Genomic DNA, 13,927 nt, shown 5'->3' with positions numbered 1-13,927 from the left:
TGTTGGCAATGACAGAGGTCAAACGTTTTATGTAAGTCTTCACAAGGTTTTCACGCACTGTTGCTGGTATTTTGGACCATTCCTTAATGCAGATCTCCTCTAGAGCAGTGATGTTTTGGGGCTGTCGCTGGGCAAGACGGACTTTCAACTCCCTCCAAAGGTTTTCTATGGGGTTGAGATCTGGAGACTGGCTAGGCCACTCCAGGACCTTGAAATGCTTCTTACAAAGCCACTCCTTTGTTGCCCAGGCAGTGTGTTTGGGATCATTGTCATTCTGAAAGACCCAGCCACGTTTCATCTTCAATGCCCTTGCTGATGGAAGGTTTTCACTCTAAATCTCACGATACATGGCCCCATTCATTCTTTCCTTTACACGGATCAGTTGTCTTGGTCCCTTTGCAGAAAAATAGCCCCAAAGCATGATGTTTCCACCCCCATGCTTCAACGTAGGTATGGTGTTCTTTGGATGCAACTCAGCATTCTTTCTCCTCCAAAAACGACAAGTTGAGTTTCTACCAAAAGTTCTACCTTGGTTTCATCTGACCATATGACATTAACCCAATCCTCTTCTGGATCACCCAAATGCTCTCTAGCAAACTTCAGACGGGTCCAGAGATGTACTGGCTTAAGCAGGGGGACACGTCTGGCACTGCATGATTTGAGTCCCTGGCGGCGTAGTGTGTGACTGATGGTAGCCTTTGTTACTTTGGTCCCAGCTCTCTGCAGGTCATTCACTAGGTCCCCCCGTGTGGTTCTGGGATTTCTGCTCACCGTTCTTGTGATCATTTTGACACCACGGGGTGAGATCTTGCGTGGAGCCCCAGATCGAGGGAGATTATCAATGGTCCTGTATGTCTTCCATTTTCGAATAATTGCTCCCACAGTTGATTTCTTCACACCAAGCTGCTTGCCTATTGCAGATTCAGTCTTCCCAGCCTGGTGCAGGTCTACAATTTTGTTTCTGGTGTCCTTCGACAGCTCTTTGGTCTTGGCCACAGTGGGGTTTGGAGTGTGACTGCTTGAGGTTGTGGACAGGTGTCTTTTATACTGAAAACAAGTTCAAACAGGTGCCATTAATGCAGGTAACAAGTGGAGTACAGAGAAGATGTTACAGGTCTGTGAGAGCCAGATATCTTGCTTGTTTGTAGGTGAGCAAATACTTATTTTACCAAGAAATGTAACAATTAATTCATTAGAAATCCTACAATGTGATTTCCTGTATTCTTCCCCCCCCATTCTGTCTCTCATAGTTGAAGTATACCTACGGTGAAAATTACAGGCCTCTCTCCTCTTTTTAAGTGAGAGAACTTGCACAATTGGTGGCTGACTAAATACTTTTTTGCCCCACTGTACATTATTTGTTTCCTACAATGTACATACACACACACATTAAAGGACATATGTATTAAGAGGTCACTGAAAAAATGTGTCAAATAAAAAAAAAGGGTAGTTCAAGAATTGAGACTTCATGATTAGCAATCTTTTTTTCTTTTGTAATAAAGCATCGATAGTTTCTCCATGGAAGTGTGGTTTTTATTTTGTACATGTTCATATTCACATATTACATGGTTGATGTCAGGGAAGATAAATTTGGCACATAATATATTTATTCAAATTCAAGGTCTCATCAAGTTTCTTGAGAAGACATGCTGCTGCCAAAGTACATACCACCTGCATTACAATGGGACAAAATTGATTAAACAATAGGTTTAATTATATGGCCTTACTTAAATGGAATTTACTAATTTGCTATATCTGGAAAATGCTTTGTACCTTAGGAATATGAATCAAGTGTAACATACCCTTTCATATGCACTAAGGGATGATATTACTTTTGTAATTATAATCATAATTATTATAATCTCATTCTGTTCCTTTGAGGTTCACATAGTTCGTATTTTCTCTCCACTCTCTCTTCAAATTGCAGTAATAAATCAGCGTTAGGGCCCTACCTTACAGTTCTTTGACCACTTTTCTGCCTGGCTCCTCTTCTTCCTCTTTTCTAATATCCCCTCTTATTGTGGGTGATGTTAACATTGCTTTTGACATGCCTAACAAAGTCTGTTAGCTCCAAACTGCTCTCCCTGACAGCCTCTTCCTGGTCTTTCTCAGTGATCCAGCGAAGACTTAACTCATTGGAAATTTATGCTTCGCACCTTCAACTCTGTCTTCTCTCTCGCTAAACAACTCTACTTCTCTACTCTCATATCCTCCCTTTCTTCCAACCCCTTTTCTACCTTTTCTGTCCCTCTATACCCACACTCCCATACTCTATACCCATACTCCTACACCACCCACCATCACTTCCCCTTAACCACCTATTTAATCTTTCTCTATCATCTGGAACTGTACCAACTAGCTTCAAGCATGAGCTAATCACACTCATCCTACAAAAATCTTAGATCCTATTTATCTAACTACCGCCCTATCTCTCAGCTTCCTTTTACCCCTAAGTTGCTTTAACGACTTGTGTACAATTATCTTAGAAACTTCATCTCCTCTAATTCCCTCCTTGACCCTCTACATTCTGGTTTCAAACCCCTTCACTTTACTGAAACAACTCTAACAAAAGGCTCCAACATCTTGCTCCCTGCCAAAGCAAAAAGTCACTACTCCATTCACTACTCCATTCTAATACTCTTGCATCTCTGTTCTGCTTTTGATACTGTTGATCACCACCACCACTTTCTTGACTCACTTTCTTCTATAGGCATTAAAGATACAGCTCTCTCCTGGATCTCCTCATAGCTGTCTAAGTGTTCCTTCTCTGTCAGCTTCTCTGGCAAGACATCATCACCTTTTTCGGTTGGAAGAAAGTCCCCCAAGAATCAGTCCTTGGTCCTCTGCTGTTCTCTCTTTATACTTCATCTCTAATCGACTCATCTATATGCAGATGATAGCCAAATCTAACCTGTCTTCTTCTGATCTCTCTTTGTCTCTCACGTACCTTATTATCAACTGCTTGTCAGCCATTTCTTCATGGATGTCACAACGCTACCTGAAACTTAATCTTTCTAAAACTGAACTGATTATCTTCCCTCCTTCCATATCCACCCCAGTACCTGAATTCTCTATCTCCATTAACTACACGATTATCTCTCCTACTAACCAGGTCCGATGCCTTGAGGTCATGCTTGACTCAAACCTCTCCTTCATCCTTCACATTCAGTCCCTCAGTAAATCATGCTGCTTGCACCTAAAAAACATCTCTCGCATCTGCCCATTCATCACCCATGAATCTCTCTCCTCTGCGGACTTTCCTAAATGCTGCTGCTAGGCTTATCTTCTTTGCAAACTGCTCTTCTTCTGGCTACCTTTTACCTTTATAATTAAATTTAAAATACTTATACTAACATATAAGGCCCTCCATAACACTGCTCCTCCATACATTTCTACCCTCATAAACAAACTACTCAATATTTACGTTCTTCCCATGGGCTAAGGCTTTTGTCCTTACTTATAACCTCTTCTATTCCTCGTCTACAAGATTTCACTTATGCTGCCCCATACCTCTGGAACCTACTTCCACTGAACCTTCAGCTTTCAACTTCCCTCCCAACATTAAAGTAAAATCTCAAAACTCACTTCTTCAGAGAAGCATACCCTCTTAGTTGCTAGAACTTCCCTGTCACGGATACAACCAAATTATGTCTCACCTTTCTCTGTTCCTATTGTTTATGCTCACCCCATTCTCTCAAGATTGTAAGCTTATGAGCAGGGCTCTCTTCACCTAATGGATCAGTGTGTCTTAGTCTGTCAATTCTAGTCTTGTCCTACCCCTTGAATATATAAGAAGCACTGCATAGATTCTTGGCGCTATATAAAACGCTATATATAAAACAAAAGATAATAATAATAATATCCATCTTTATTATGACAGAATTAGCAACTTGTAACTGGAATAGGACTGCAGAGGCTGAAAGTGAGAACATAGACCAATTTATTGCAACTAGAATGGGTTGTTTATACCAGACAGGGGTCCTTGACATGCAATGGCACATTCAAAATGTACTTGTATATTAATAACATATCCTCATCTAAGATACCTTTTTTGTTTTTTAGTATAAATAAATCCAACTTTTCTAGCCTTTATAGATTTATACAGAGGCAAAATTATATTTTGCTTGTGTGAGCGAAAATCCCATTTTATTAATGACACTTGGAGCAGCTGTCTGACATTTAACACTGTTGCTAAGTTTGCTGCCTAAAGTTATTCCTAAATTCCTCTCATTTAATGAGAACACAAACCCATCTGACACACAGCATCAGTAGTTGGAACCTGGATGCGGAGGATGGTCCCAGTGAGATAGAGAATAAGGCAGAGCACAGTGTTAAGTAGACAGAGACTAGGTTGCAAATAAGATGGGAAAGGAAAAATGGAATTAAACAGTAGCCAAAACAGGATTGAACACAACTAGGCAAAAGCAAGCCAAATCTGCAGACAGAATTGTGGTCACAGGAACAGGCCAAGTCAGGAATGAAAAGAGCACTCAAAGTACAAAATTATTCAACTAACCAACAAAGGACACAGAGGAAGTGTAACCCAGCAGTTAACTGGACTTCCCTCTATAAGAAGCAGAAAGCATGTATATGCACATTGCACAACAAAGTGACTGTGCTACACGAGGCAGACCAGGAATCAGGCTTACCCACAAAGCAGAAGATGAAGTGGGAAGATGAAGAGGATCGGTGCCGTTGGGCACCATGATGCAGGTAAGTCTTAACAGCACTCCCTCCACGAGGATCGCCCATAGATTGTTAATTCTACAAGGTAATTATATTACATAATATTTTGTAAACTTCCACTGGGAGGCTCTGTCACAGACACTTTGGTATAGTTCAAGGTGATATATATGCTATATATAGTATAGACAAGGGGAACTCAGGGAGCTTTGGTAGCTGCACTGATTCTAGATAAGTCTGCATATCAGCATGAGGGACCTCCTCCCTTACATAGAGCTTTTTATAGTAGGACTGGAACCTCCGGTAATCTCTGTCTTGGAGGAGACAAGGGTATCATCCTCGAGATGTATGACTGGGATGTGTGACCTTGGTTCTTATTAGATACTGGGTAATAGCGTACCCAGTATGGTTGCCTGGTGGTACATGGTTCCGCTTTTATATCTAAGTAATGTAGCCAGTTGGATGATAGTATCATAATCGAATATTGCCTGTAAATATATCTACTTATAGGTTGGAGTCCAGTGCATTTGGGTTTTTTATTGCTCAACTTCCTCAGCTGCTGTATAGTTTCATTTCTCTTTTTAGAAGTGTACCTTGAGCACTGCCTTTGCCGCCTCCCGAGACAACATCGGGGTGTCCACATGTGCCACATTTCAGTGTAAATACTCATCCCACGATAGCTGTAGACTAGAGCAGAACTCTAGGGAAATATATTGTAAAGGACACATTGTCAGGCTCCCAGGCCTGCTCCACGAAGCTCCCTACCTTCTGTGGTTCCCCAGAATTTGAAGATTACTTATTCTGCTTCTGTTTCCTAGATAGTATCATTATTCTCTCGAGTGTAGACCTTAGTTTGGTGACCGAGTCCTAAAGTAAGGCAGATGTAGATTCTTGACTCTCTCCTCCATCTCTTCCCTCTAGTTCTTCTCCAATGTTTGTTGCCGTTTCCCCAATTTGCTGTCTAATCAGGGAGATAGTTTGTCCACCACATGCCTGGTAATCAGTAACAGCTTTCCTCAGGTGTTGTAGTCACCGGAGGGTTTAAATTTTCAGCGTCTGTCTTTCTGTGGCAGTTTTTTTCTTTGAGTTGACTTTTCTCTGGGGGGGGGGTTACAGTCATAGTTGTAGGCCCGTCGAGGCATAAGTTGTATATTGTAAATAGTATTTCCTGGCAGAAAAAGAATGCTTCATCTGTTGTAGTATATAGAAGGCCATTTTCCTTAAGGCAGATGGTACAGGGGTTACCCCTTGCTTTTTGCCACAGGTCACTTATTTTTTACCTTTTGTGCAACCCTTGTACTATAGGTTTTTCAGATGCAAAAAGAGTCAATAACTGAATGCTTGTTTTTACACCATGTGTAGCATCTGATGGTACAAAGTATAGAAAAAAGTGTTTGCTACTGGGAATGATATGGAAAATGCCTGCTGTATGGGCTTTAATGGGGACCTCAAAGAAGATATCTGAAATAACGTTTCTTGGAAATAACGTGTGTGAGCTTTATTTTACAAAATGCATGCAGAAAGATGGCGGTCTTTTTGAGTTATGTCTTAGTTTTTTGTACTTATTTTAGCCTTTGATCACTGTATCACATCCATCTTTCGTAAGTATACATCATGCCTCCGTTGTATTTTGGAGAGTATATTGTGAGATCTGTAAGAAGTTTTACTCACATTTACATCAGGAGGAATACTAATTGCAGGAATAAACACGCTTGGTGACACGGAACACACTCTGAAAGCCCTGGAGGTATATAACTGGGTGCTTTTGTGGGTAGCCGTAAGCAAGAATGAACCGGTGTAATGGAAAGCACCTGAAGGTCAGGGTTACTTGAATGTATGACACAGCCAGGGCCAAGGTACCAGAAATCATGGATAGTCATATACCAAAGCCGAGGTCATAATACCATTAATTATATATTAAACACACAGTTGGGAAGACTCAGAAGTATGCTGAGAAGCAAGGCCATCCACAAGGGAACCACAGTACAACTGAGTACCCGCATTAGCTTGTAGCTGCTTTAAATAGCTGGGTGGCAGTCCAGGAGCATCAGTGGTGGTACGGCTTTTAAATATAAACGAGGCGGCCGCACAAGCATGCGACTACCTCACGCTACTACAAGGCACAATTTCATCAGTGGCGGCGGGGAGAAGAGGTGGAGGCTGGTGGGGAGCCCAGACTCCCTGAAGTAAGTGCCTCACAGGACCCCCCAGCAATACACAAACCTCTGGGCGTGATGAAGAACCGGTTTTAGAGGATGGAGTCTGCGAAAGGCCTATATGCATACAGGTACATGTACTTGATTCCAGGCAACCCTGACATATTCTAGAATCAACTATCTTTTGTACCACATATTCCTTCTATGATAACTGAACCAGGTGAAGAAGGAACCCAGTTGGGAAAAGGATTTGCAACCCAAGGTTTTAGCAAAGACACGTGAAAAACTGCGTGAAGCCGGCATGAAGATGGTAATCTCAACCAAAATGTTACTGCATGTAATGACTTCTGTAATACTGTAAGGACCAATGTATTTGAGCCAAAGTTTTCCAAAGGCACCGGCAAACATATATTGCATGTTCACACTTATCAACACATCGATACTTGGGGGGGTGAAGGTCGGTATAAAGTTTATAGCTTCTTGGGCCACAATCATATTTGTTTCAAGGTTCGAAACTGCCTTACTTATAATGTGATCTGTTCATGCATGCCGCAACAGGTTAATGGAGTTGAAGATCAGGGTTACTGCAACAGCACACAAGCACCAGCATCCTTGCTAGTACCAAGTTGGACTCCCTTTTACCTTCAGAACTGCCTTCATTATTCGTAAGATACTTTCTACAAGGTACTGGAAACATCCATGGCTGCACATCCATGATGCAAATCTCCCGTTCTACCATATCCCAAGGGTGCTCTATTGGACTGAGATCTGGTGATTGTGGAGGCCATTGGATTACTCATTGTCATGTTTATGAAACCAGTTGGAGATGATGTGTGCTTTGTGACATGGTGCATTATCCTGCTGAAAGTAGCCATTAAAAGATGGATACACTGTGGTCATAAAGTGATGGACATGGTTAGCAACAATACTCAAGTAGGCTGTCGTGTTTAAACAATGCTCAGTTGGTACTAAGGGGCCCAAAGTGTGCCAAGAAAATGTCCCCCACACCATTACACCACCACCAGAGTGAACCGTTGTTACAAGGCAGGATGGATCCATGCTTTCATGTTGTTTACACCAAATTCTGACCCTGCCATCTCAATATAGCAGCTGGAATCAAGACTCATCAGACCAGGCAATGTTCATCCAGTCTTCCATTGCCCAATTTTGGTGTGCCTGTGCGAATTGTAGCCTCAATTCCCTGCTCTTAGCGAACAGGATTGGGACCCAGTATGGTCTTCTGCTGTAGCCCACCTGTTAAAGGTTCAACATGTTTTGCATTCAGACATGGTTTTCTGCATACCTTGGTTGTAACTAGTGGTTATTTGAGTTACTGTTGCCTTTCTGTCATCTCAAACCAGTTTGCCCATTCTCCTCTGACCTCTGACATCAACAAAGCATTTTTGTCCACACAGCTGCCACTCACTGGATATTTTCTCCTTTTCCAACCATTCTCTGTAAACCCCATAGATGGTTGTGTGTGGTTTCAGCAGTTTCTGAAATCCTCAGACCAGCCCGTCCGGCACCAACAACCACGCCATGTTCAAAGTCACTTAAATCCCCTTTCTTCCCCATTCTAATGCTCGGTTTGAACTTCAGCAAGTTGTTTTGACTACGTCCGCATGCTTAAATGCATTGAGTTGCTATTTGTGTTAACAAGCAATTGAGCAGGTGTACCTAATAAAGTTGCTAGTGAATGTATCTGAAATACACAGCTGAGATGACTGAAAAGTATGCTGAGAAGCAGGACCATCCACAAGGGATCCACAGTACAACTGAGCACCTGCATTAGTGTGTAGCAGCTTTAAATTGCCCAGACGGACTGTCCTTGTATAGTGGTGTCATTGTTTCCCCCGTCATCATAGCGAAGCTGCCAAGTCAAGGGCGCGCTTGCCTCACACTGCTAAGAGAAGTTTCCTTGGTGGCAGCGAGGAGAAGAGAAAGATGCTGGTGGGGAGCCCAGACTCCTGAGGTAAGCGCCTTACACACGTATACATACCCCAAACATTTTAGGTACAATAAGGGACCCCATTATTGAGGTGTGTGGCTAGAGGAAGAGTTAAGGGCCATTTTGTGTGTCACTCTACCTCGTGTAGTTTGTTCCACCCTCCCTAATTTTGGGGCATCAAAATTAGGTTTCATTTTGCGATATTCCGGTAGGAGGTTCTTGTCTAGTGGTGCTTGGAACCTCGGGTCTGGGGCTGGGCTTCCGGGTATGTCCTCCCTTGTGTTGATGGTACCTGGATAGCCTGGTAAGTTTAGGGGAGCTTTTTCGGTTTATCTATTGTGTTCAGTTTTGGTAGTCATTGCCCTGTTAACACACCTACTTTGTTTTAGGTTGTGTGGCTATGGCTAGGTTAAATTGATTAGTCAGCTTTGGCCTTTTCAATCCTACTCTTGGTGGTGTGTCAATTATTAAGTATTACATTTGGTTTGTGGGACCTGGCATGGGCTTCAAGGGTACATTAGTCATGATTTATCACACATTTGTTTTTCAAAAAAAACCATTATAATTGTGAAAACATAACTTTTATTTTTCTATTAAGGTTTTACCAGATATGTCGATCAGTGATGGGAATATAAGATTCATGTTCATTTTGTTAATATGAGCATAGCTAATTGTTAACTTCTAACCAGAGTTCCTAACATATTGATCTAACATAAACTGAAGTAAGGAAAATGTCAAGTTAACATATAAGGTTAATGTTTAATACAGTGCAACCTCAATAACAGAGTATGCATATTAAAGTACTTTTAAATAAATAAGTTATTTACCTGATGGATAGGATGTCCCTTTAAGAATAAGGATTTTCTAAACAATACAAAAAAAAATAAAGTAAATGTACCTTCCGTATGAATTCTGCAAGTTGCTTCTCCTGGTTCTCAAAGTCTCTCCTTGAAACCACATCTCCATAGTCAGCTTTCATAGTGTTCAATTCAACTTGAATTTGTGTAAGGTCTTTACGTGCCACTCGTAATGCCACAGCTAGTGTTGCAGGATCTTCTCCATGTTCCTCTGCAACAGAAAGATCAAAAATAGATCAATGAAATAAAGAATACCATTAGAAAATGCCTGATTACATTTTGTAACAAATGTTAACCAAGGACACTTTATAGGTAGATATAGCTAGGACAAAGTAAATGTTTATGTCCAGTTTGACAGCAGTATATATGAAATATGCATATATAGATGTGTGTTGGATTAAAAGCAACAACAGCAAGATTTTAGCAAAAGCAGTACAGCTATTAAGACATTATATAATCAGATAATTCTAATCTTCCACCACTGTATGTTTAACCCCTTAACAAGCAGAAAAACATTCAGTTAATGACCAAGATTGCTTTCTTATCTTAAACGGTGTTGCTGTAATGCCTCAATGTCAACATTTGCTGCAGGGGTCTTGTGTGGCCCCTCCCCGGGATGTCAACGTCTGCCATTTACGAGAGGTCACAAGCGCAACTGCGAGAGATCCAGCCATTCGCAGGATGGCAGTGGCCATAAACAAGTTTGATGGGGGGAAATTGAAATGACCAGCTTCAAAGTTGTCCCAAATAGGACATGGAGGCAGGATGACCAGATGTCAAAGTTCCATGTTGAAAAATGAGCACTCCCAAATGTAGCCTTTTACCTCCCAAAACAACTCAACATGGGTGTATTATTCTTCTCAGGTACAATGATGTTGCTGAACACAATGATGTTCAGATGTTGCTGAACACAAATTGGAATACATACCAGGAGCTGTAAATTCGTAGAAATTGTGTGAAAACCTCCCCCCAAAAAAATTACTACCACAAAGGCTGGTAGTATAATTAGTGCATGGAAAGTGATACCGGCATTTTAAATATCTTGAGATGATTAGTTTTAAAAAATATGATGGGGGTGAATTGAATTGGCTGACTTCAAAGATGTCCCAAAGAGGGCATGGGGACAGGATTTCCTGATCTGAAAAAAAGTTTTGAAATAGCAAAACACTACTTGTACTTGTTGCCCTATAACTTGCAAAAAAAGGACAAATAGTAGAATCCATTTAGCAAGTTTTTTTCATTAGCTTTTATAGATGAGTAAAAGGGTTTTCAAATAAAAAGTGAGAAAAAGTACTTTTTTCAATTTTTCACCATATTTTATTACTTTTTGGATGGGAAATTAGATGATATGATAAAAAATAGTATTTAAAGAAAGCCCTTCTTGTTCTGAATAAACAATATATAACTTGTATGGGTACGCTAAATTAGAGAGGAGAAGAAGGTTACAGCTAAACACGAGCACCACAAAAGTTTTAAAATTGTAACGAAGGGTACAAAAAGAAAAAAAAAAGCCCAGTCCTTAAGGAGTGAACAGACATTGGAAGCATTTATAGGAGGTGAGACATTCTATTAGCAAGAATTTTGGCACATATCTTGACGTCATTGTTAAGGAGAGAAATGGGCCTGAAGTTAGAGCATACATCATTAGGCTTTCCCGGTTTAGGTATGGTAATTAAGTGTGCTCAAAGATTCTCTGGAGGGATATGACCCAATGACATATAAGACCGAAACAGAGACAATAAAAATGGCCCCAATGTGGGCAGAACGGTTTGGTAATATGAGGTAGCGTAGCCATCGGGGCCTGGAGCAGAGTGCTTTTTGAGTTGACTCACCACTTTCCTGCAGCTCAATGGGAGTCTCTAATGTATCTCCTAGGTCAGGGGTGAGCACAGGCAAATTGACGGAGGCAATGTAATTGTTAATATCTGTATGAGTAGGTTGTTGAACTGTAGGGTCTTTTTGAGGTTATAGAATTGAGCGTAAAAAATCAGCAAAGACCTCCACCATTTGTGATGGATTGCTAATTAAGTGGTTGTTTCGATCCTTAATGTGAGACGGTCTGGAGGTTGTAACCGTGTGGCAAAGTTTTCTAGCTAAAAGTGTATCTGTCTTATTAACCTTTGCATAAAATTGTTGTTTAAGTTTCAGCATCAAGTAAGCGGTGAATTGGAAATTGATTTCAGCCAATTGAAGTTTTGAATCATGTGAACGGTAGAATCTAATTCATAAAGTTTAAGAATTCCTTCGACCCGTGTATTGTTTTTTGACATGGGACACTAGGCTAATTAACTTGCCATGAATGACCACTTTTTGGGCGTTCCAGGTAGTCTCAATAGGTGTATCAGGGGTTTGGTTGTCTTGGAAATAATGTGTATGGTGGGACTGAATCTGTGTCTTGTGTGCATCAGATAATAAGAGATTATCATTTAGCCTCCAAGTGCCTTTACCAGCAAAATGATGGGCAAGTTTGATAGATAGCAAAACTGGAGCATGATCAGACCAGGAGATAGTCCCAATCTTGAAAGATGTCATTTTTTGTGAAGTAAGCTTGTCAAGAAAAATTTAATCTATACGCGAATTAAATTTATGTGGGGTAGAAAAGAAGGTGTAGTCCCTATCTGATGGATGTAAGACACACCAAGAGTCAAATAGGTAGGAGTGAAGAAATAAGGCCGTCAAGTCAGTTCCCCATTTATGTATATGCCTGTTGCGCGAGAATGTGTGAGTTGCAGTGTTGTCAAGGGGGGGATGTAGCGCAGCGTTAAGATCTCCACACAAAATATTTTGCCCTTGTTTGCATTTATCTGTTTTATACATTGCTTCATGGCAAAGTTAGGGGCGTAAAAGGATGCGAAGGTATATACAACAGAATTGATTGTGCAAACGAGAATAAGGTACCGTCCCTGCGGGTCTGGAAATTTGTGAAGGCGTGAGAAGGAGAGGTGTTTAGAAATTACCACCGAGACTCCAGCAGTTTTAGATGCAGCCATAGAATGGAGGTGGGCTGTGTAGTTTCTTAAGATGAGTTTCCTTGATGATATTGGCTTTACATGTTTTGGCTTCATCCCATAGGAGTCTCCATTTTTGAGGTGTGTTATGACCTTTAACGTTCAGAAAGAGGATCTTGAGCTCAGCCATGGTGACGGAGAACAAATAGGCTGAATTATGGTAAAAGAGATCGTAACAAAGGGATGTAACCTGCAGCCGCGCCTGACTTGTATACAATATATGCCCAAACAAAAAACAAATGTACATAAAAAGATAGGAAAACAATGTAAACCAGGTAAACAACTAATAACCAATAACAACTTGTACATATGTGCATTAATATAAATGTACTAAAGAGATAAATAACACTAGGGGGTGGTATGAGGAGGGATGAGAATTCAAGAGAAAGGGGAAGTATTCTATTGGAGAGGGTCCGCAAAGCCATATCTAGACTCAATAAACATACTCATTTCGATCTTTTGTCTGTAAGGTGTTGGCGAAGTGAACATTAGATGTTTAGTGCGAAGTAACAATTAAAGCAAGGTGACGCCCATAGTAAGGATATACATTGAATCGTTATACCCAACAGAAGGCATAAAAATAAAATAAAAGAACAGTGAGTGAGGTGAATGCCCAAGGCTGGATAAGCACACATGCAATATCCAAGTAGTGGCATGGAGGCCAAAAATCAAGCTGAAAGGGGAGTAGCAGAAAGGACAGGTCGGGAGTCAACATATAAGAGCTGAACAAAGCCCTCTAGGGCACAGTATAGAAAGCCTGCATGTACAACGTAGTATACAGGATTAATACACAATAGGAGAGGAGGTACTCATGTCCCTTGTTGTAACAGTAAATACTTGGAGCGCAGGTGCAGTGTATAAACGTGTGACACAAGGGGGCATAAGGGAGACAAATGTTGTGGTCGCGAGAAACAAAAAACAAAATAATTATATATATATATATATATATATATATATATAAGCCAGTGGGAATAAAGTGTACAATTAAGAAGCGGGAAAGGAAAAAGAATAATAAATATAAAAATAAACATACAAAGAAAAGGAGAAATAAAAGAGGGAGGGGATACAACGTCGTGAGCATCCGAAAACCACTTAGTGACTTAACTGTCCCGAACAGGAATCCAGGTGTAAAAAAAAGGCGTCATCTGCGAACAACCAGAGCCTCAGGCCTTTTTTTCACTGAACAGACTCTGCAAAGCTTCTTCGGTGGGGACAAGCCTTTGTTCAGGATGTGGTGAGGTGTTGACCCTAGGAGTTGATGATAGCGAGTCCTTC

General features: G+C 40.9%; 1 protein-coding gene across 2 annotated transcripts in view; it reads right to left on the bottom strand.

Moving 5' to 3' along the window:
- Positions 1–13,927, bottom strand: part of TSNAXIP1 (translin associated factor X interacting protein 1) — a 135,684-nt gene that overhangs the window by 71,110 nt on the left and 50,647 nt on the right. For both annotated transcript variants that reach the window (XM_053449727.1, XM_053449728.1), the window contains exon 8: positions 9,686–9,855. In XM_053449727.1, the coding sequence (XP_053305702.1) occupies positions 9,686–9,855 (170 nt within the window). The remainder of the gene's footprint in view (positions 1–9,685; positions 9,856–13,927) is intronic.

This window comes from Spea bombifrons, chromosome 10 (assembly GCF_027358695.1).
Source record: "Spea bombifrons isolate aSpeBom1 chromosome 10, aSpeBom1.2.pri, whole genome shotgun sequence".
NCBI lineage: Eukaryota > Metazoa > Chordata > Amphibia > Anura > Pelobatidae > Spea > Spea bombifrons.
This window is presented reverse-complemented; position numbering and strand designations above follow the sequence as displayed.